The sequence below is a fragment of the Dermacentor silvarum genome, chromosome 9 (assembly GCF_013339745.2).
Source record: "Dermacentor silvarum isolate Dsil-2018 chromosome 9, BIME_Dsil_1.4, whole genome shotgun sequence".
In the NCBI taxonomy this organism is placed as follows: Eukaryota; Metazoa; Arthropoda; class Arachnida; order Ixodida; family Ixodidae; genus Dermacentor; species Dermacentor silvarum.
Window position 1 is genome coordinate 137158406 of NC_051162.1, and position 24871 is coordinate 137183276.

The 24871-nt window shown below is 45.9% G+C and overlaps 1 protein-coding gene across 5 annotated transcripts in view; it reads left to right on the plus strand.

Moving 5' to 3' along the window:
- The window catches only part of LOC119464431 (protein PAT1 homolog 1-like), a 224640-nt gene that overhangs the window by 133366 nt on the left and 66403 nt on the right, over positions 1-24871 (plus strand). For 3 of the 5 annotated variants that reach the window (XM_049656362.1, XM_049656365.1, XM_049656366.1), the window contains 3 exons: positions 4307-4364; positions 11967-12029; positions 12901-13076. In XM_049656362.1, coding sequence (XP_049512319.1) covers positions 4307-4364; positions 11967-12029; positions 12901-13076 — 297 coding nt within the window. The remainder of the gene's footprint in view (positions 1-4306; positions 4365-11966; positions 12030-12900; positions 13077-24871) is intronic. The other 2 variants (XM_049656363.1, XM_049656364.1) reach the window with 2 other exon arrangements.

Here is a 24871-nt window from a genome sequence, read left to right on the forward strand (position 1 = left end):
GTTCCTGTACATCCTATACCAACGTACCCGCATGGTTCCTGCTGATGACTGCAGCGATGCGGACTCCACTTTTTCCTTTAGGGTAGGCGTGCAAGCACTAACACAAGTTTTGCTCTTTTGCAACACTTGGAGCGCTCCAGATGTTGTCCGACTTAACTGTTGCACAGATGTCACCACCCTGTCCCGACTTCGTTTACTAGGAAGTTGGCAACCCTAGGTGCATAGCCACATGTCAGAATGAAAGACCGTTTCATGCCGATAAATAATACAAGCGCTTGCCAGAACCAGAGAGTGCAAGTTCAAATCGACAGATTTTCCGAATTAATGAGGGTTGAATTTACTGTATTAATAGGTTCATTCGCCTCACCTGAACTAGTGTAAACCAGTTCATGGCAGGGCACACAAATTTAAGAAATTGTGCGGCTTTTCAGCAGTGCAGGCACAACTTGACACAAGAAACGAATGCCGATGTGCAGATGCGGTGCAAGCCTTATGTTTCTCCACCTAATTTGTGCCATCCGCCAAATTAGCGCGGATGGCACAACGAACTGCATGTATGGTTGGCTTCTGTGTTTAGTCTCAAGAAACCATTCTTATGCTACAGATTATCCAACTGTACATTTCGAAGAAGAATGTGTGCCGTAGAAGGTATCCTGGAGAGAACTTACTGTGCATTCGTTGGTGAACATGCGAGCAACTGTTTATTGCGATACCAATTATATGGACACTTCAACCGGATTTCTGCCGTCGCCGTGAGGTTCCGTATAGATAAAATCTTCGCCGCGCGCTGTATGCCCGAGCGGAAGCGTGCGGGGACGTGCGCTATCACGGAGAGCGAACGCACTCAATCTTCCACGCGCAAGCAAGGAAGCGGGAAGCCAGCGCCGGAGGGAGCGGGGCACTTCTACTCTGCCAACAACCGCGCTCGTCGCTCGCCCGCACTGTCTCTTATCTCCACACGGCTCTGACCTTTGTATGCGCTGTGCATTCGCCGCTCAGTTTCCGTTGAAGCGATAGACCGCAGACCGCACATACCTTCGCCCACTGCGGCGTATGCGCTTGCTGCCAGCGTTTTGACAGTCGTTGTCTGCAGTCATTCAGTGTGATCTTTTCATGTTTGTTTGTGCGCGCTCACACCACGCTTGTTCATTCATTTAGTAATAGTCGGGCCACATTTTCCAACGCACGCTACACATGCAATGCTGCCCGGATCAGCAGTGCAGCGCTACAGGTGTGTCCCTTCGCACGCGCTGCCCACGGGAAGCGCTTCTCATCAACACCACCGTTTCACACGCGCCTTCTCGTGGTCATTGAGTCTCTCTTCATGTCGGTCTACTTACGCCGCAGCACACCTGCTTACTTAATCAGCTCATGTTTACTACAATTCATATTGCTACCAAAGCCGCTCACCTTACTTCGTATGACATTGCTGTGTTGCTATCGCATTCATTGCTTCGAAATTTTTCTCTTTCTCGTTATTCTCAGTTCTCAGGTATTCTCAGTCGTGGACCGACTCGGTCGCTCCACGAAAGGCGTGTAATTTATTATAAGGTTTTAAAAATGTACATCGCTACCGATTACAGCACGCCAAGCGGCTGATTTTTGTGCCCAGATGACGTGATTTGCCCAGAATACGTCACTGGGCCAGCTATCCGATTGGCTGCCCAGGGCGCGTCATCGATAATTTTTCCAACATTATGGTGAACAAATGTTGTTTGTAATAGTTTAGATGTTAGTTAGTTTGTTTCTATAAAAAGAAAGTAACAAAGAGAATGCACTAGGTTACATGTATCAGTACACAAAAAGCACTTCCGGCCCACAGCAAGTGTCGTCTGCTTGTGTTACAACATACTCCGTGTTGACGAGAGCTGCACGGTCAGTGTTGGTCGTGTTCTTTCTTTTCGAGAACACCACGGTTCGCCCTTGTTGCGTTGTGGGCTACAAACATAGCGATCGGCGACATGCCAAGCTGCGACATCGTGCCCCGCTGCAAGGCAGCAGACGAGCGGAGTGGCTGCAGCGCATCGGACTTGCTGTATCCAAACCAATCCAAACGGTGCCAGCATCTACGTGTTTGCGGCCGTCGCTGCACGTCGAAGGTTTGCCACAATAGAGTTTAGCGTGTCCGGTATTCAAGTAAACGCAAGTGTACTGGCCACTTTACCACGTTTTACGTGATGAACGGAGGTTCAAACATGAACTGCTTGCCCGGTGCAGCCACCTCGCGGCACAAAGCTCAACCAAACACACGGCTAATATAGCAGTAACCAAGTTTTTTTTCTACTTTACTGCTGGCTCAAATTTTTGGCAGGAGCATAATCTTGAACACGTCATGTTTAAAATGTTTTACACTTGGTTACAGGAATATTAGCTCTGTTTTTGGCTGGTTAAGCTCTGCACCACCAGATGGCTGGACCGCGCATGCCGATCAGGCCGCTCACGTACGTCTACAAAGCTCCTTCATCTCACAGCGGTATGGAGGGGCTTTAGTTTACGCCTCTGGCGATCCGTCAAAACACCCAGCTCGCCTGTGGTTACCGGAATACTGGACACGCTCAGCGCTGCGACAGAACGCTCGCAACGCACGCTGCTTGATCGCTCTCATTGGGGATCGACGGCCGGGCGGCTAGCGGAGAGGTTGGCGAGCCTTTGCACGCTGGCTCCAAGACAACCGGAAATAGACGACACCGTACGTCACAACATGACGTAGAGCCAGCGCAGGCGGAGCTTAGCCCCGATCACTCGGCGAGCGAGTTGAGGAGGAAATGCATGGCTAGGAGGAGGGTAACTTGTAATCATCGGAGGCGCTTCACTTAAATTGTGACGCGAATGTTTTACTGTAGCTGCACCCTACGCGTCTACAAAATTTGTCCGAACCGTTTCAGGGACCCTTTAAGCTTTGAAGTGAACCGGAGAAGGCCTAGTGACAATATCGGCACCGTTGAGCGATCAGCGGTGGTGAGGCTGCCGTACAAATGAGTCCCGGTCTCGTATTCTCTTCGGCAAGGAAATCTCGCTCTCCGGGAGCAAAACCGCCGTGGAACGGAGGCCCGCAAATGGCATGCGGCGAGTTACTGTGCCAGTAAAGTGGACGCGCCTTAGCCGTGACTCAGTATTTCTCGGATACCTGCTATTACTGCCGTGCCAGCCTGTGCTCATGCTAAGCGTGCCGCTATGGACCCTGTGTTGCGCGCACATCTAGAAAGGCCAACACTGTCGCACTCTGTTCGCGCCGCTAGTCAGACTGCTAAGCACGACTGTGTTGGAATCAGGTGATTTGGCACTTGCGTTGCGGGCTGTAATTACCGATTTGCAAGTGCACACAAGTGAGCAACACGACGAAGAGCAGGGTGCCCGCATACCTGCTAGCAGACTAACCGGAAGTCGTAGGTTCTTGCTCGACCAATCGACATCGTCGCCCTCGTTGACATCACGCGACCGCTGGGGATACTGGAAAGGCTCGGAGAGGAGCACGCCTTAGGCTCTCACGATGTCCATTGTCGCCGCCGCCGTCGTAGTAGCTCCTCGTCGTGCGCGCCACGCGTATATCGACCGCGCACAGGTGTTGCGCTGTGCCGGCGCCTCTCCGAAACCCCTCTCTGAGCAAGCGCAAGACGTCATGCGCAGAACCGTTCGCAGAGCGCACGCAGCGCGCATACCGGCCGCGCGCAGGTGTTGCACCGGCGCCGCATCGCTGTCGCTGCACTTAGCACTGCAGTATGGAGGAGTGCAAACGTCGTGACTCTGATCCCACACTTCGAGAACGAGACGCGGCAGCCCAATGGCAACGCCACAAAGCTAAGTCGAGCTACGAGCACGAGAAGCAGCAGCACGCCGGCAACGGCAGCAAGACCCTGAAGCGAAAGCTCGAGCAGCATCCGTAATCGTCCAATGAGCTTCGCTCCATCATCAGCATTCACTTCATGGATCGGCTGCAATTTTTTATTTTGTGTTGTGCCCGCGGCGCGTAGCATTGAAGTGTTTGGCATCGATGATCGTGGTAGCATTCCGAACTCGATGTGCGTTTATTTGAAATCTTTAAAACATATCAGAGGTGGTTTAGGGGCCCTTTAAGTGGTCAGTCAAAAGATTAGGTTGAATGACAGGGCTGGGATTCATCGCGACTATATTTAAACTTATTAAGCGGGTATGTATTAACGAGGTTTTACTGTATTTGTTTTTTGATTTCTTGAGACGGTTCAATTATATGACATTTAGTTAAATTGGCTTGTGTCATGAAATCTGAATTAGTGGGGTTTTACTGTAATGCAGATTTGAACTCATGTTTCACACCTTTTTATTGCAGACAACGCAATGCAAAGCCAGATGCCACTGCAAGGCAACCTGCCTTTCAGACCTGGATTGTGAGTACAACACTTCACCTGTTTCATGTGTCACTGTAGTGTCTTGGGAGAAATCTTATAAGGGATGTGTGTATGGTTAAAATGACCAAATTTCTAGACAGACTACTTTGTAGTAAGGCTGTGCGAAACTGCACAAAAGATGTCTCCTAATTGGAACTCATTTTCCACTACCTGTTCTAAGGTCTTGTTGCACCTTCAACAATAGTTCAGTAAGTACAGCACTGTTTGTCACCTAGACTGTGCTTCCGAATTTTATGCCTGGACAGTTGTGCATGAGTTCACAGTGCTCTTGTTGCTCACTAGTGGAAAAATTGCCTTGGAAGCCCTTTGTTTTTGGGTTGCAGCAGGCACTATTGTGTGGGCAGTTGGGAACTTGTGCAGCCTGTTTATTTCATATTGTCAAAGCTGCCACAACTACTTGTGACACCTGTATCTACTCGTGGGGTTACACCCTGACCCAGCTCTCAAATTAAATCAGAACCCGTTACCAGTTAAACACGAACAAAAGTTCTTAGGAATCATTTTTGATAGTAAACTAAACTTCATCGCCCACATTAACAGCATAAAAACTAAAGCAAACAAAGCGCTTAACATCCTGAGGTCCTATCACGTAAGCATTGGGGCGCCGACCGAACTTGCCTGTTGCGTATTTACCGCTCCATCGTGCGCAGCATTCTTGACTACGGTTGCATAGTTTATGGGTCAGCAAGGCAGTCTTACATCAAACGTCTTGATCCCACGCACAACCACGGACTACGCTTAGCAACTGGTGCGTACAGGACCTCACCAGTAGAGAGCTTATATGCCCACAGTAATGAACCCTGTTTGGAGCACCGAAGAGCCTTGCTTTCAATTTCATATGTGCTTAGAATCACAGCTCTACCTAATCATATATGCCACACTCTTGTTACTTACACCACACACAGAACACACTATGCTAACAAACCACATAGTGTGAGACCACTTATCCTTCGATTCGAAGATGTGTGCCAAAACTACAATGTTTCGAGCGAGGCTCTCAAACTCGCCGAAAGACCAAACAGACTCCCTCCCCCCATGGTATGATTTCGCACATTTTTGCGATTTTACTCTAACATGCCACAAGAAAAAAGAAACACCGCTTGAATGCGTAATGCAAGATTTCTCAGAATTACAAAATAAATACGACTACACCGAGTTTTACACTGACGGTTCCAAGACAAATGAAAATGTTGGAAGCGCAGTTGTATCGGAACACTGGGAAAATTGTCTTAGGTTGCCACAGTCTGCTTCGGTTTTTACAGCCGAAGTATATGCCCTGCTTATGGCCTTGGAAAAATAGAAACAGGAAATTTTAAAAAAGCAGTTGTGTACACAGATTCCCTCAGTTCACTTAATTCCATCCATAGAAAATCAAGAGTGCGAACCTTTTCTCGGCTGCATCCTGAAAATGCTTGGCAAAAATGAAAAGCATGGCTAAAATAATTCGTCTCTGTTGGGTTCCAAGCCACGTGGGAATCCCAGGAAATGAAAAGGCGGACAAATGCGCAGCAATCACAGCGTGTAAAAAAATTACACAAATAAATCTTCCCTTCAAGGACTGTGTCCGGGTGGTCCGTGCTGCGGTCACCTCAAAGTGGCAACAGGAGTGGGGCTGCCAAGTAAACAACAAGCTGCAAATAGTAAAACCCATACTACAGGAGTGGAAGACATCATATCACCAGGAACGTTTCATGGAAGTTATTCTATGTCGCGTTCGCATCGGACACACACATCTCACACACAATTTTTTATTGAAAAATGAGCAACAAGCAGTTTGTGATCAATGCCCAGGATCTCTAACTGTGAATCACATTTTAAAAACATGTCCAGCGTTCGAGGAAAAAAGGCAGAAATATTTTTATGAACTTTACAAAACACTAACACCACTTCATCCTTCCCTGATCCTAGCTGAAAACGCACTTGTATCTTTAGACGATGTTTTTAAGTTCTTAGATGAAACAGGGTTCTTAAACAAACTTTAAAGTAAATTTTTGTTGCTTAAAGCACTTTCACCAAATTATTATTATTTTTTTTCATCCTGTGCATGCCGCATCATAGCCTTAGTTGCTTTTGCGCCACAAAACCTTACATAACTAACTGTATCTGCTCTAATGACAGAGCAATTTTTTGAAGGTAAGGTCTTCTTATCCGACCTAAGACAGATTTGGCATATCTGGGATCTGGGGACCTTGTAATCACTTCTAGAAAGAAACAGTAGTTAGGTGACTTGCAGATGTGTATAAAAAACATGACAATGGTATTAAATATGATACCTTGTCATGCCAAGAATATGTAGCAAATGACAACAACGAAGAATATAATAATAAAAATTATGAGCTATTCCATTCTGTGAAGGTAGATGACCTGCGAAGCTGTTTAGCACACAAAGCTGACACAGAATGGGGAGGCCACCTATAGTCCGGACTCCCCCGGCGCAACGCACCTAAGAGTGACGGCAGGAACAAAGACGAGAATGCAGTCGTTGCCGGGATTGCGCATTACACGCAGCCTCCCCCATTATGACAGGAGAAGAGAGGTGAAATTCAATGGTAGAGAACACGTATTACATTTGAATAGTACCACCACCATGGTAGAGCGGAAGGAAAGGAAACTATACGCAAGTGTTTGCAACACCAACAAAGAGATCGCGGTTTTTAACACACGCTCTTGAAAAATGCACAGAAGCCTAGCCATAAACACCTTCGCTGTAAAAGCTAGTGTAAGCAGCCGTAAACAGGGTGGGATGTAAGAGTGGTTCGCTGTCACCCACTGCTGTGCCACTGCCTAGTGCCATCTAACTTGACTACCGCGGCCTCTGCCAGATGGTGTGGAGTGTCCAAGTTTTTGCTGTGTACGGAAGGATGGAGGGCGCATGCATCAAGGTTCTTCTTTCGGGAGGAAAGCTGGGTCGGACAGGTGTGTCTAAGTGCGCATGCAGAGGCAAAAGCGGCCTGCCAACCTCGCTGAGCCAGCCTTGACGAAGCCCTGGTGCCGCGTAATATCTGTGAGTGTGTAAAGGGCAGGTTAAACTCCAGTGCAGCGTGGACACGCAGCACACGTGGCGCAGTTCTGCCATGCTGGCGAAACGGGATTGCTCATACAATCTAGTTTCTGGCACAGTGTCAAGTGATTTTGGCTGACAGGAAGCAGAAAAACCCACAACACACATTTATAATTCACGCACATAAATTTTTAACATAACAAACACGTTAACTATCTACAAGTTACATACAGCACAAGTTAGTCAAAAATCTTGCAATGTCTTAAAGGGGCCCTTAACCACTTTGCATTTGAAATTAAAATAGGCTATTTCAGAAATACTTTGCCGCAAGAAGTACTTCGATGTGTTCAGCAGAAGCAGAGTTATTGGCAATCAAACATCTCCTTCTTCAATGACTTGCACTGGAAGGCTATGGCGCAACGGAGCGTGCCCACAACACTCTGCCCACTGAACATCACCATGGCACACAATTCAAATTTGATTTTGGATGTTCACATAGGTGCCACTACTTCCGATTTTGGTACCTACGACATGCCAAACGTGGTTGTCCTCAGCCTGCCTCAGCGAGCCGCAGTGTGCTCAGTGAGCGAGCTCTACGTGTCACCCCGCGGTGGCTGTGGTATCTATGCTACGTACCAGACCAGAGCTACATGCAACTGTAGTGCATATGCAGTGTTTGCTTTGTGCACGATAAGGCTGGAGTCCATGCTCAGGCTCATGTGCTCCAGTCTGGCCATGCTACGTGGTGTGGACTGGCTTTGTCCTGCACCAGCTTGACCTATGTATAGTGGCCACATTCAACTTGTGCATTTTGAAGTGCTGTCAATAGCTCGCTATCAAGTGATGTCTGCCAAAGTGTCTAGCCAAGAGTGGCCAGGAATCGGCGCATGCTCGCAAGTGTGTGTGTGGTCTGACCTTAAAGGGACAGACAACCGCTCAGAACATTAATTGAGATAACCTCGCTGATGGAAAGATCGTCTATTGTATTGGCTAGAATGGGCCGTTTTTCTCATCAAACTTGGATTTATATGTTTAATTCCTCATTAAAAGTCGCGAAAAATTACCTTTGGTGCCCCATGCGGCAAAAACATGAACATACTTATGAGGTCTACCATGTGACCTTCTACTAGTTTACGCAGTTCCTGGTCTTTTTATTAGTATTGACATGCAGTAACATTTTTTTTTTTTTTTCGAGGCTTGTTGAGTGTTCAAAAATAGTTGATATTAGCAAGGCCCAACGGCTACAACACTGATAAGCAGCACAGCCAAAGTTTCATTCCTATGTGGGTGGTCACGGCTGCGCATTGACACGATAGTATGATAGTTGTATTTCGGAAGTACGTAATTCTTATCATAATTCGAAACGCAGATTTTTTGCATACTTCAGCCTGGTTGCTAAACTGTGCCAATAAATATACGCAATAATAGTATTAAGAATCACACTGATTCAGACACCCTTCTTGATTGATGTCAGCTGTTGACCAATAGCAGCCGCATATGGGATCCCATCTGCTATGTGACGAGGTAGTAGCAGCAAGAAGAGAGTGAGGAGTAGGCTTCTGTTGAAAAGAGTAATTTTGAGATAAAGCTTGCGAGCTCCATGCGGCACGACTGTAAAATTTGGCTGAGATCTTTGCAGCAGCATTTGCTATCCACGAACTGTTGTTTTTTCACCAAGCCCAACAGTTGGTTCGGGACCTCTTTAAGACAAGTTCCTTAAGGCGCGCCAAATCAGTATCAGCAATATCACTGAAAAAGTCACTGTGATCTAAAAAGTATGTGTTGCTTGTCAGTATCGGCTGTTACTAGTATGCTGCTGCTTCTGTGCTACAACAGAAGACCAATGATCAGTAATAACATGTGTACGTGTCCCACAAAACCAGTGTGCTCAGGGCAAAGAGAGAAAGTGCAATTCTTTGTCTCCCCATGTCGTGTCTGCGTAATCTTTTAGTTCATAGGTTGGCAGATGTCTTATTTTATATTCTTTCTCTATTCATTGTCACTTCTTTTTTCTTTATTACCGTATACACTCGACTAAGGGCCGCGCTCGTGTAAGGGCCGCTCCCCCCAACTCGGCAGTCAAAATTTTGAAGAAAAAAAAAACCTCGCCAGCAAACGGCAGCGTCGTCGCGTCTCGCGTACGACGCATTTTAAACACGTGGCGTGCGGTGTCCACGGACACTATTGTAAAGAGTTTTAAGGTCTCCGGGATTTCCAATGCCATGGACGGCACTGAGGACGATTGGATACATGAACGTGTGGATGACCCGAGCAGCGGCGACGAGCAGAGCCCGAGCAGCAAAACCGATGAAGACATCTAGCGAGGATGTCCGCAGCTAGACACCAGATATCCAATCGTTAGGTATACATGGCACAATTTAATAGGTTTTTCCATACGTGGATCGAAAATTGAACAAAAATTTTACACTTCCGTGGAAGAGCCACACCCATCATAATCGCGGAAAAAAAGTGCGGCCCTTACACGAGTGTATACGGTAATGTGTATTGGAGTAGCGTGTTGGCACAGCGTTGCAGCATCTAGCTGGATCAAATGAGTGGTTTTTTTTATAAGTTGCTGATCAAGCTTGTGCAAAGTTTTGGTCTTTTAGTTTAGTTAAAGAAGTCATTGAGCTTCGAAGTGTTTTGTTCTCGCTTCCCTGCCGTATTTTCATATATCACAAATGTTTGCAAAAAGGAGCGAGAGACAAATATGCCATACTTGGTGAGCGCATCTCCAGGTGTGAGGGATGAACAGTTCTTCAGAGTTAAACTGTGTTTTCTTTTGTCGCAATCGCTTAAACAATTAATTAGACGTGTAGGTGGCAGCCTTTGTAACAGTTAAACTTGAAAAAGTTGTTTGTGAGAGACAGAAACAACTTTTAGTGAAAACGGCAAGTGTAAGAGGAGTTTATCTTCCCTCCCTTAGATGGTGGCCAGGAGCCCTTGGGTTGTAGTGGCATCTTCGGCTTGCCTGATGACTTGTAGTTGGTGCTCGTTGTCTGCACTGAGCAGCGCGGTCTCCCACTTCTCCGCGTTCGTGCATGTGTTGTTTGGCCCCTCCACTATGTTGGGGCAAGCCCAGATTATGTGTCTGAGATCCGCCCGCTGATTATAGTCTTTACATCTATCTGAGTAGAGTACTGGATAACAATGATTATTACCGATCGGGTTTGGGAAGGTATTTGTTTATGGGAGGGCGACATGCCGTCGCCTGCTGTTTATTTAATGAGGAGTGTGGTGGAATGTAATGCTGCCTCCGTAATCTGTAGTGTTTGGTGATTTCATTATATTATTGCGATAGCAATTATATGGACACTCCAAAGCAGATTTCTGCCGTCGCCGTTGCCGTGAGGTTCCGTATGACGTCAGTGGAGATGAAATCGTCGCCACACGCCGCTGAACACTGTGTGTGCGAGTGAAAGGGCGCGAGGGACGCGCGCTTTCACGGGGAGTGAACCCACGGCGGAGAACAAACGCGCGTTCTTCGCCGTGCTCCCTTAAGGGCTGCAGAAGTAGGCGTCTCTTTCCTCCTTTACAATCACCATATATGTAGAGCAAACGCGCCTTCTTCCGACGCGCGAGAGGCCGTGGGGGGGGGGGGGGGGGAGGTGACGTTTAGCTGCGGCACCAAGTGCCTATTTATATCAGAGGCTCCGGCAACAGTCACCAACTCCGCACGCATTTTGTGCGAACGCGGGCAAAACGCCGACGGCAGTTCTGCGTGTTGCCGGTGCTGCTGCAAGTCCAAGTTTATACAGCTGATAAAGCTACTATCATTACTCCGTATAGCTCTCTACAAATTTGCTATCGCAATTGATGCTTCGCCTTAACAGGTGAAACTGCGACAACTTTTTGACCAAGCAGTCTCTTTTGTTTATGAACTAGAAAGAAGTTAAAATGGCAGCAGAACACACTGATTGCTCTGTGCAGCCTGTATTTATCCTCCGAACATTCCACTCCATATGTCATGAATGAAGTCTGTGTCACTGTTTGATAAAGTATGGGTATGGCAGTTGCATGTATCAGATTCTTCTGCGGTTCCCCAAGCTGTCAAAACTGCCCCCTTGTGATATGTTCCTGTGGTCTGCCAGTTATCTGTGGGACTGAGATTATGGATGCTAAATTAAAAAAAGAAGTTTAGCACCGATCAAAATGCTAAGAACCACTCAGTAAGTGATGGAAAGAATTTATAAGTATAATATTGGCTTAGGTATTACACTAGTGGGCTATATTCTAATTGATATTAAGTCATATAATGCAGGTAACAAGTAACATGTATTTACCATCAATAGGTCATGTGCTGAGGGACGGGAAATACTGTCAAAGGACAGAAGAGTTGGATTAGTGACACGCTGGACGGGGGTGATTGGAAATCTTTGGGAGAGGCCTGCAGTGGATTTAGTAGGGCGTAGCTTGAGGGGTCATTGCATTGCTTGAAGTGACCTCTACAGTTAAAATGCTTTGTGTGTAAACAAAGAAAAGCAAAGGTTTCTTGTCTTTCTTGTGGTGTGTTCCTTTCTCTCATTTCTCTGTCTCACTCTCTGCTGTTCTGTCTCCATGTATTGGTGTTTGGTCAACAGCAGCACTATGGACCTTCGACGCCTCCTCTACCCTCGGCAGGTTCAACACCCGCTTCTGAATAAGTATGTTCATAGTCGAGTCTGTCTGATATGTCAGCTCTCCACTTTTGTACAAAGCTTGTACAGTTGGCATGGACGTCTGTAACTTAAATGCTTTCAGTAGCCAGCAGGAGGTAGCCAGCAGTCGGGCAGCGAACATACTGTTTGCATTGCTTGCACTACTGTAAAATCCTTCAAATATTTAAAACCTGGCTGCTGCTGCTCATGCCATTCAAATGTGGTATACTGGACTTTTTCATTTTGTACAAAGTAGCACAAACAGGCCATTTGCTAGAAATGAAGGATGGGTGGAACTATGGCACTATTTTCACCTTTCAGAAAGGGAAGGCTGGAGCCATGTTTCAACAAGGGAACTTCTATTCATCAGGACTTTTGTTAAATCATTGGCTTAAGCTTTTCCATTGTTCCCCCACTGTTGGTCACTTCCAGTCTCCATCTTCCGGAGAACTTGTTTGGTTGCATTATGATGCCCCAGTATTGAACTTTTATGTTGGACAAGGCTTGTATGGCATTTTTCTTTTGTTTTGAAGATTTTATGTTCTTACATTTACACTGCTGCAAAGTCTATGATGGCAACGTTGCAGCAGCAGTGGGGTGGCCTGGAAGCCAATGGCAAAGGTTGAAAAGAATCAAATTGGAGTGGGCTTGTTATATTGTGCTAGCCACTGCACCTATGATGCATCTTTATTTTACGGAGCAGCTTCTTTTCTCACTTTTTTAACCTTTAGTTGAGTTCCTTTGTACTTATACTGGATGGAGTATTTGTTCATGTACAATGTATGAAAATGAGTTACTTGTGTTGGCCTAACATCTATAGTTTTGTTTTTCTAACACACACAGTGCCTTGTAGTAAACATTATTTCAACACCTGCAGGAACCACTTTGCATCATTACCCGGAAATGCACACTACCAGCGACATGCATACCAGACTGTGTTTGGCCAGGGCAGCCTGCCATATGACAGCCCTCGGCAGCCATCTCATCACTCGTATCTACAGCCACAACTGCATGGCAATTTGGATCACCGGGATAATAGCAACTCATTTTCTGGTAAAGGCACATGCAGACAAATTTTGTTAGTGTGAATGCCATTGGTGTGCCATGAAAAGAAGTGCAAAATGTTCAGCAAAATCTCGTGCCATGATCTAGTTGGGAGAGGGAGTCACACTTACTTTATTATATCCATTACTTCTTTATAGTCATCTGCTCTGATGGCTGACATTGGCTGCCAGGAAAGGCAGGAATGTGCTGTCAGTGACCACTGGATGAGCCAATGTAAATGCCTGTTAGCCACTGCACAAGAAATGTAAAACAGTTTTGTGCCATGTCTTCATCAGCAATATGACTGATTTTTCCAAAGCATTACATGTGTTTTATGAGCATAATTGCAGATCACTGCAAGCCTTTGTATTTGTTTTAACTCTTGTCACCATGTGCTCAATTGGAGCTTTATATAAACAAATGAAAAAGCATGTAGGGAGGGTGGAGGCAGCTGGCGACATCCGACCCTGTCAGTGCCAGGAGCCGCCAGTTTGCATGTTCAGCAATGTTAAACTAATTTTGTTAGTCTTTTCGTTAGACCTTGCGGTATTTAACAAATATAGGAATAAATTGACCAAAAAACTGTGATCTGCACGAGCTTCCTATCACCTATCGCTTCTAGATGTTAAGAATGCTCGACATAGTGCACTATGGGCAAGATTAAATACACTCTTACAGCGTAATAAGGCACACACTGTATTAACCAAATTAAATATTGATGGAAAGAAAGTTTCTGGTGTGGAATTGGTATTGTATTCAATATGTTTTTAACAAACCTGACTACTAGTGCTGCTCAAACTGATGCTTGCAAATATATACACAGTCTAAATAATTAATTAGTTTTTCTGCATTCAGTTACATAAATCGAAGTAGTGTCAGTGATAAGAGATCTTAACAACAGCAGTACCTGTGACATTGATGACATTAAAATACGGCCAGTCAAGCATGTAGTAGCTGAAATAATCGCCCTCATACTTGCTCACATCTTAAACATCTGTTTAGTAAGTGCACTTTTTCCGGAAAAAAATGCAATTAGCGAGTCATTGTCCTTTATAATAAAGGAGATAGAAATGTTCCTGGGAGCTGTAGACCAATCTCAATTCTGCCAGTGTCCTCAAAACTCTTTCAAAGAATGCTTCATTTAAGACTCTCTAGGCTTCATTCATAAATCTAACCAATGGTCATCCCATTATTGTCTCGTTCGTATAGTAAAATAAATGTTACACTCGTATTGAATTCTGAACTCATTCTTTTTGTTGTAGCAAGGACGAGTGACTCAGATTGTCTTTTTTGCCTCTTTTTAGCCATGAAATGAGTTGAGCATGAGTTATCAGGCTTCCTGCATCTGTATTTTACTACAGTACGTTGAGGTAGCAAGCATGAGACGGGTGCGTACAGCAAGGTTTTAAGACTTAGTCGGGGGAACCTTTTTCTGGTATTAATCTCTAACTACATCTGCTATCTGAAATGCTTCCCGTGTACATGAATGATGCACCTACCAAGTGGGAAAGCGCGATGATGCCACTGCAGTGGATGAGCCAGCTGGGTATGTGCAGATGAGGACAGTCGCAATACGGGGCCTGAGTATTTTTTATTTTCACCTAAATTTTTATATTAGGCATAAAAAACATTCTACACCATAGAACTTTTCCACACCGCAACTACTTTTCCACCACACTTTATTCATATATTTATTTCCCGTTGCCTTTTTCTTCTTATGAATTGTGCACTAAAAAAGGCTTTTTTCCTTGTTTTAAACGAACAAATCTATACTGAGACTAGGTGCAAAAATCTTGTTGTTGAGTCGCAAAACGTGGCAAGTTTTAAAAGCGTGTGGTACAGAGATCACAGTTTTCTCCATATAAACTCTTTTACTCCACATCTATACCACTGCTCACACGGAATTAAGGCAATTTGAATTTATCTTTAACAAAGTGGATGTTTTCTGTTTATTAAAGCCAAGGTGGAAATTCGAGACATTAAAACCAATTTTGATTGTCCTTTCCAAAAAAAGATGCAACTCTAAGTATTCTATGTGCCTGTATGGAACGACGCTCACAATACGGCTTCTTTGGACAGGACTGCAATAATTCGGGAGCATAGCCATTGGTGATCCCAGCAGCATAAATAAACACTGTGCCATTTAGCTTAAGACCAACAAGGAAACAATGATGCTTATCATTCGAGCGTTCTTGAGAGCATTTTTCGGCGCATCAAATGAGACACACTGCCATAGCATTATGATGAGAGAAGAGTACAGAAATTGAGCCATTGGCTATCGCAGCTGTATCCGCAAAGCTCACTGCCTCACTTAAGGCGTACTGGTAGGCTGGTTGGTTGGGCATCAGTGGAATATGGCAGCGCACTTCGAAATGACGTCACACAAAATGAACAAACAGCACTCATGTTTGTTCATTCTGTGTTACGTTGTTTTGAAGTGCGTTACCACATTCTCACTGCCTCGCACTGCCCTTGCCCATGACCTGGCACCATGTGACGCTGTAGGGTGATGTGACCTGCTAATGCCATTTCAGTTTGGCTTCTGAAAAGACAAATCAACTGAGTCTGCATTACCTGAACAAAAAGAGCATATAATAACCGAACTAGAAAACAGAGCTATTGTTAATTATGTGAATGCGGATTTTTCAAGGGCCTTTTACCTCGTGGATCATAATGCTAATTGCAGTACTATGGCTTCAGAGGGAAAGCACTATCATTATTGAACCTCTATCTATCATTTAGGCAACAAGTAGTATTAATTAATGGTATACAGTCTAGACCGAAACTTCTCGCATGCAGTGTCCCTCATGGAAGTACACTAGGACCTTTACAACATTTATATAAACGATATTATAACATTAGCCATAACACAAAGTTTGTCATCTATGCAGACGATTCAAGTATATTTTTTGCCAGTAATAACATTTCCGAACTTATTGATCAATGCAACGTCGCAATGAAAGCTCTCGAGGATTAATTAGTCCGCAGATAATTCACTGAAGATCAAAGAGGGTAAGACTAAGGCTGTCATTTTTAGGCCGAAAAATGCTCTGAACCCACCGCATGAAGATATTATTTTAAATTCACGTCCTGTAGAAATAGTGGAGCAGTTCAAATGCCTAGGGGTAATATTTTCCTCCAGTCTGTCATGGGATTATCACGCTAATTACGTATCAAACAAAATAGCCGAAATCACTGGTGATATAGGTCATTTAATATATATCCTTCCTACACAAACTCAATTGCTGATGTACAACTCAGTCGTCATCTCACTATTAAATTATTGCCAGTTAGCTTGGGGTACCACAACGTTCACTAACCTTGAATGCACTCACTTAATCCAAAAAAGGTATCACCGACATGTGTATAATTTGTCATACAGACATCCGAGCGCAGCTTCATTTCTCTTTGCCCTCATAAACTATTTTTGGAAGAAACATTCTTTCTGTCTCTTACAGCGATTTGAATGTTGCTGTGGTGGGCAAAGCTTAGGTTGTGGACATACAGTGCTACATGGAGTGCCTTAAAAATGTGCTGAATACTAAAGAAGGAATGGCTCTTTTCTGTTCCTTCCCATTGGCGGCCACTAGTTCGCCTCGCAATGTGCTTTGAGGTGAAGTAATACCGTGCCAATTGTCGCAATTTGTACAAAATTCTACAAGTTCCACAGACACAATACAACTGCATCACATGGCTGGATAGTTGGCAGTGAGTGTGTCGAAAAAGTCTTGAAGTTGATGGGCGAGTAGCTTCAAAGTGGAAGAGGCGCAAACATAAAAAAATGTGCGAAATGCCTCATGTACCAGCACATGTAGATTGGTGATGCGGTCCAAGTAAAAATGCATGCTTGAATTCATTTGGGTCTACAGAAGAGATTTATTTCTTAAGTTTAATCTGAGTACTTCTTGCTTTAGGCGAGAAAAAAAAATTGTGCTGCGTCTGCCGCATCCCTGGGTGCCGGCCCGTAAGTTCGCTGCACTGTGCCACCACACTTCTCTGGGGCACCGGAAAGATGCGGTGGCCGCAAGGGCGGCAAGCTCGTATGCTGCTTTGTGTTTTCACGTTACTGGCAACTTGGAAATAGTGTGGCTGGCTAGCATGGGGATGTTTCGTAAAGGCTGCCGATTAGTTCTAGGAGCTGCTATTTCACTTCTACGTCCCTACATTGGTGCAGGTATAACAGACGCAGTAGAACTTGGGTAGTGTGCCCGGTTTTGGTGGTTTCTGGAGGCTGCAGTTTTTACTACCGTCGCCCGCTTAGCTTTGTCACTTGAAAACTTGTCAGAGATGATGGCACAAAATGGTGAAAGGTGCGCATGCCTTTGAGGGAGATCATAGACTCAAACCTTGCTGAGAGTTCAACTTTTTTTTTTTCTTCAACCCTTCTCACTGGCACCCACAGTCTGTATATATCTTTGATATACCTTTTCTCGATGTAAAATGTTGATGGGGTGTAAGTATATGTCCTTTGTAGAGTCTCTGAAGATTTGCCCTAGCTGACAACAGCCGAATCGTGCCGCCAATACTGTCCCAAGCACTCTTGCCTTGAGATGTTACAAAAATGTTCCACTCTGCAGATAAAATAATGTGGTTTTCATGATAGCTGAAATTTACTAAATTATTCTTGTTCTTGTACTGTGATGACACACTGTTGGAAAAATTGTGAAATGGTGAAAAATAACTGCCATGTTCTTAAGGGCACAGGGTAAGCCCTATAAATGGTGAAAAATAACTGCCATGTTCTTAAGGGCACAAGGTAAGCCCTATACTTCCCATACAATTTTGACCATGTTGAGGAACCGTTTTCTCAGCAACTAAAAGTGGTATCAGCATAATGCATATCATTCTTCAAAATTTTGCACTTTTAACTGTACCAGACTTATTAAAAGCAACTAAATTTGCTACGATGGTGAAATTGTTCACACTAGTACCTAAATTCTGGCTTTATTTGCATATTTCAAAATTTGTAACACAAGAACCGTTCGGTGCACATTTTCAATTCTGGCACAGTAGTTGCCTACACTTATATCGATGACAGGGAAATAAAATCAACTGGTTATCCTGGAAGAGATAGGAAATGATGGTACCTATGTAATAAAAAACATGGTTTTGAGATAATTGAGTTCAAAGTAAGAAAACTGCTGAAAAACACATATTTTTGGCCACAAACATTGTTAAAGTCATATCTATAGTAGCCACCAGTTTGGTAATCATTGCCGAAGTCTTTTTTTTTTTTTTTTTTCGATTTTCAGCCTGTCGTTTTGCTTGCCTTGCCTCTTTTGTGAGCTGTGGTGCAGGTCTCTCCGCAATGTATTGTCGATTGTAGTCAACTTCTTTCAGCCATTTTACTGTGCTGCGGCGAGACTTCAGAGTCCTAATGACTTCAAAATGTTGGCAGATACGATACTACCATCATTGAACGAAATACCGGCGTCCAATGTCACAAGGAACTCAGCTAGGAATGAAAAGCATTCGAATAGACGCACTCCTAAGTACGAACGTGGGGGGAAAACGTGTGCACAGCGTCTTTTCACTGCCTTGCCTGAAAAATCGGCGGCGCAACAGTTGCGAGACGATTTCTCATACATACCGTAAAATTCCGATCAAGCGCCCCCACCCGTGCAAGAGCCCCCCCCTAACTTCACTGCTAATTTCAAATTTCCGCGCCGTTCCGGGAAAGCGCCCCCCCCCCCCCCCTCCCCACCCGCACCAACACTGGCCTGTCACATCCAGTCCACGAAAATGATGGCAAATTCGGCAAATCGCACCGGTGCGCATCGGGCGCGCGGATGAGCCATTTCATCGAATCATGGTCGTACCCGGGCGCCCCAGTGGGCACGCGAGTGCATCGGGGCGAACTGCAGCTGGCGGTCGGTAGTTCACGGACCGCCGGCCGACGGCGAGATCTGCCTCTCGCACGGCACAAAGGAGTTCCCTGCGGCACAGTGACGTGACCACTCGGTGACTGAGGAGTGGTCGCGGCTACGCTCTGGCATCGCTGGCAGCTTCAGCGCTGCTAATCACTCGCCACCGATATCGTCGCTAGGCCTTTTTCAGTTCACTTCGAATCTGTAGCCGACGGCGCTTCAGAACGAACCGCCGACGCTCCCAAGCAGCAATGTTTTGTTACCGTCGTTGCCGCTTTACCCTCTCCTCACAATAATTTCGCACGATGAAGAAAACATGCTGATATTTGCGTCGCCACCAGCTGCGATGCGAGCATGGCCGAGCCGCGGTTCGCTGTCCGCCGTCGGTAGCCATGCACTGCAGCTGAGCTTCACTTGTATCGGAACTCTCATTAGTGCTAAACGTTTCACCGTGGACATGGTTTTTAATAAAGTGAACATTACGCGTCAATTTACTCTCGCGGACATAATTTTGCCTGGAATAGACGCTGCATAACCAATGTTCGCGTCGCCGGTCGCGGCGACGCGCCGTTGCAGCGTCGATGCGCTTTCTGTAGTTCTTTTGGTGGTTTTGAGTAACGGTGGTGTTGAGAGTGATAAACACCACTAACAAATCTTTGGCTTAATAAAGTTCATGTTCAATAAAATTTTAATGCTATTCCAACTGCGCTTTTTTTTTTTTTTTTTTGCGGGTAAATTTTGTCGTGGCCATCTTGAATTTTGGTGCCGTTTCGGGATAGCGCCCCCCCTAACTTTGCCGGTAATTTCGACTTGTTCGAGGGGGGGCGCTTGCTCGGAATTTTACGGTAGCTGATTCCAGACAAGCGTTTTGGTTTTCGTGTCTACAGTTTTTTATTAGAAAAAATCAACGGTAAGCACGGAGCACATTCGAAAGGGGGACGTATTCACTCGCTACTTGCTTTCGGAAAAACATTTTTCCAAAGCGCAAATATGGAAAATGTGCGTAAAGAGATAAACTTCCCACATTGCAAAGAAAAAAAAGATTTTTTTTTTTTAGATTTTGCCTTACCCTGTGCTCTTAAACAAATATATACTTGCGCCATCAAAGTTATACTTGCTTCGCAAATAAAACTTATATAGGTGGTTTAGCGGATGGAATGTTTACAAAAAAGAGCAGTAAACAATTGATAAATTTAAAAAAATAATTCATTACTTTTTAAATCTCATCATTAGAGTATAGACCACTTATAACGTAACCGCTTATAGTGTAGAACTGGCTACAACGTGGCCTTTTCCGACTCCCTTTTACACTCGCATAGAACTCCATGTATACGCATACCGCTTACAGTACAGCCATGTGAGACGAAATACCCGTTATAATGTGGCTTCCACGGGAAAATCTCGCCGACAAGGGCAGTAGCGAGCACGATTCTCAACAAGGTGTGTGCTCCCGGCCAGCGTATTAATTTTTCAATGCAATCAAACTCGTCAATTCGGACTTATTTGGCCGCACATCGGTTAATTCGGACTACTTTCGGAGCTCGGTGAGCGAGGAGCGCCGCTAATTTGCGACGCAAAAGAGCAAGAACGGCGCTAGCGTCCATCCAAAACAAAGCGGTGGATTCTGCATCGCCACAGCCATCAGTTGAAATCGTACGTGAATGACAGCAACGCCGGAACACTTCGAGCCTATTTGTGTCTTTAAAGCCTGTATTGTTGCGTTTACCGTCACGCATAACACCGTGTTGGCCACAGGCTTTCGTAACTGCGTAGTCGTCATCCACGATCGCGTCGATAGCGGCCGTGGTTTTCTCCGCAGCGGTTGCGGCAAACAGTAGTTTCGTTCTTACACGGTACGCGCGTCGGCCGCGTGCCTAAAAAACTGCGTAGCTGCCATCGATGATCGCATAGATAGCGACCGCGGTTTCGACTGCAGTTGTTGCAGCGAATGGTAGTTAATTCGTCAAGACTTGGTGCGTGCATCGGGCGCGTGCCTTCGGCACTGCAAAGTCGCCATTCATAATTGCATTAATAGCGGTCACTGTTTTTTCCGCAGCGGTTGCGGCAAACAGCTGTTTCGTTTTGAGTCGGTGCAAAGCTGTCGAACTTGAAGAGCACCGCCTACATCGCGATTATGTTTTCGCCAGCTCACTGACGAAAACGTAATCGCGATGTGTGCGAGATAGTACAAAGCGTGTCTACATGCTGTTTCTACATGTTTTGCATACGTGCATGGCTTGAAAATCGTTGTTTTGGTTATAGTGCAGTACCGCTTATAGTGCAGATATTCGCGACTCCGACGACTTAAGTTATAAGCGGTCTACACTGTACATACATATTGATACTAGAAACCGGAGGAGAAGCGTAATGGAAGATAATTTCATTTTGTTGAATAAATTTAATTTGTCGAAAAATTAAGCACATCCCGTGAACATGAAGGCATGAGATATATTCTACTAGTTCATTCGTAAACAAAGAAATAATAGTGCATTTAAATTCTTGGTCCTTCTCTTCAGAGGTACAAGCTTCAATTGCAGAAGCATTGGCACATCCATTACTACGTCTTCCATCACGTCGGCCGCACTAGGAGAAGCAATACTATCGTCTTCTTGCATCCATTCCAAGCTAGAACCATCTTTAAACATACACAGTCAAAAAGTAAATTCCACGCATTCTCTGGCCATCCGCGCTGCATGTGATGCCATCATGCCGTCAGCTCAGTAATTGTCACACGGCATCGTCCTCTTATATTTTTTGTCGCTTCCATTTTGAGTTGTCAGTATAAGTTTGAGAGCACGGGGACTTCGTGTAAAATATGACCAAACGGCGGTATATTCGCCATTCGCAATGTTTATGTTACGTGCTGCAAAGAAATGCCGCAGAAAGGTGACCTGTGAATCCCATGCCCTCAGTTGGTGGTGCAATCTCCTGAGCAAAGTTCACCTCAGCAGAAGAGCTGAGCGTTGTACACTTTAGTTATATAACAATATATTTCTAAACGAACAGTCTCTCATTTTCGCTTGCACTTACATCGGCGGAGGCACCGCGGAAAACCAGCAATTGAGTGTCGAAACGTAAGAGGTTGTAGAATTTTGTAAAAATAGTCTAAATTGGTGCAGAATCTCAGTATTACTTCATTACAAAGCACATTGTGAGACGAAGTACCGGCCACCAATAGGAGTGAATAGGAAAGCGCAATTCCTTTTCTATCATCCAGCACATTTCTAAGGCGCTCTGTATTTGTGCGGGTGTTTTTTCTCAACATAGGTTTCACCTACTATGACAACATTCAAATTGCTTGAAGAGACAGAAAAAAGTTTCTTGCCAAAATAGTTTACGAGGGCAAATCTTGCATCAAAACGATTGACCACAATTTTTTGGAATAGTATCTGAGAGGGTCGAGCACATTGACATGGGTTCTCAAAGTGGGTTCCGCGGAACCCAGGGGTTCCACAGGCCCCTTATCGGGGTACCGTGAGCCACTGATAAATTTTCCACGATTCCGCGCCCGCCAAGTGGCTAAGACGGTGAACGCGAGGTGCGCTCGATCCAATGAATCTCCATTACCCATTCCCGAGTGTCAAAAAGCACACCCCACTGCGTAACAGAAAGGCGCGAACTGCGCAATAAATCCGCCAGCAGCTTGTAGCCACTTAGCCTCCGAAAAAGGGCAGCGTGCCTAAGCTTTTGCACTTAAATCTCGGAGGCGGTAATTTACCACCATACGCATTTCTCCCGTTTGTAGATCTGGGACGATAGCGTGCGTGCTGATGTATACGTCGGAGGATTACAAAAATAAATGCACTGAGCACCGCAAATGCGCGATGCAAAAGAGCGAAAACGGCGCTAACGTCGAACCGAAACGAAGCGGCTGAGTCCGCATCGCCATTTGCCTTCAGCGGAAATAGTACGTGAAACGTGTCTGACAGCAACGCCGAAATGCTTTGTGCTAATTGTGCCCTTAAAGCCTTTATTCTCGAGTTTATCGCTGCGCATAACACCGTAGCGGCTGGCCGCGTGCCTTCATAAGTGCGTAGTCGCCATGCATGATAGCGTCGAGAGCCACTACGGTTTCGTCCGCAGTGGTTGCGACAAACAGTAGTTTCGATTTGACTCAGTGCGTGCGTCGACCATGTGCCTTTAAAACTGCGTAGTCGCCATCCATGATCACGTTGATAGCGACTGCAGTTTCATTCGATCTTGTTGCAGCAAACAGTAGTTTCATTTTGACTTGGTGCTAGCGTCGGCCGCAAGCCTTTAGACCCGCAAGGTCGCCGTCCATGATCGTGTCGATAGTGGCCGCGGTTTAGTCCACGACGGTTGCGGCAAACAGTTTCGCTTGTGGGTTCTTGTTGTCTCACAGGAGACCAACCACCGCGGGTTCTAGCTTAGCGAGCCACAGGGCCGCATCAGCCGTCGCCTCCAGCACCGCTTGCGCGCAAGCTCAAGAGGCCGCAAGGGCTACCGAGCGACGCATGCAAAAACACAGTAAAGCCCCGAGTTGACGGAAACTGTTTATTGAATCCGTCGGCACCAGCACTGCACAAACGCCCGCGCAGCGGGGAACCAAAGGGGTCCCCCCGCACCAAGGCGAAAATACAATAACAGGTGCCTATAGCACATCGCTGCAAGAGCACAGGCTCAAGCTGGGACACGCCGCTAGGAAAAGTCCCGGCGGCTATGCTACTTGCTCTGGCGATAACCAATGGGTCAACTCGCGAGAGCTCGGGCAATCTCCTTCGGCTTAGGCTTGTGGCAAGTGCGGCTCGGCGTGGTACAAACTCACGCGATCACTAGGCACCGCTCGGCGGCTTAGTGTCGGGAAAGGATCAGCACAAAGTACGCGCTCCCCGCACGGGCAAAGGCACCGTGCGCGAGCTGTAGTCCTAGTCACAAAGGTGTCGGCGGACTAGAGGAAAGCATGTACATACCGTGCGCAGGTCCCGGAGATAAGAGCCACGCTCCACCGCTAGCAGCCGACGCGGCTGCATAGTGATGTCAGCGCCCCGCCCTTACCGCAAACCACGGCGTGCGGAGCGCCACCGCTAGAACCGGTTGGGCGCGGACGGGGAAAAAAGGCGAGGGACGGCAGAGCAGGTGAAGCCCGCGCAATGGCGCCGGCGCCTCCCTCAATTCCCACACGCTTTGGTTCAGTGCAAAGCTGTCGAAGATGAAGCGCACCGGCTACATCGCGATGGACGGCCGATTTGTTGGCACCCAGCTCACGGGCGACAAAATAATCAGGATGTACGCGTGGTAGTGAAAAGCGTGTCTGAAATGAAGACTGGCGCCGCGGCCTTGCTGCGAGCACTATATAATCAGTCACAACATGACAAGAATTGCAGCTTCCGCACTGCTCTTGTGCAAAATAGAAACGTGATTTGCTGATTCATTCAGTAAATAAAGGCGTTTGATGTAAGCATTTTTAATTGTTGATACCCTTGATAATCCGACATTTGGTTAATTCGGATATTTAAAAAAAATTTTTTGCGGTCCCGTGAAATCCGAATGAATGAGTAAATTTTACTGTACTCAAAGTAGAGTCGCACTAACTCTAAGACCTCTTGTGATAGAATGTTATGATTAAGTGTCCCCTGCGATAAGCACTGAAAACTGTCATTCTTTCTTGGCATGGTCCTCATTGCGATTCTGTCTTGTCTTTGCTCGTAACGATTGCACCCAGTTTGGACCACGTGCAATCTTTTATTCCCCTTGCTCCCTTTCCCCAGCACAGGGTAGCCAGCCGGTCTGAGAACTGGCTAACCTCCCCATCTTTCCGTGTATTCCTCCTTCATTCCTTCCGTCCTTCCTTCCTGGCACCACATCTGTTGCACGTTGCCGTCAAAGTAGCCAGCCAACCAGCACTATTGGCCCCAAAGATGCTGTGTACTAAGCCTAGCCTATTGGGGAGGAGGGGGGGGGGGGTGTTCCTTGGCA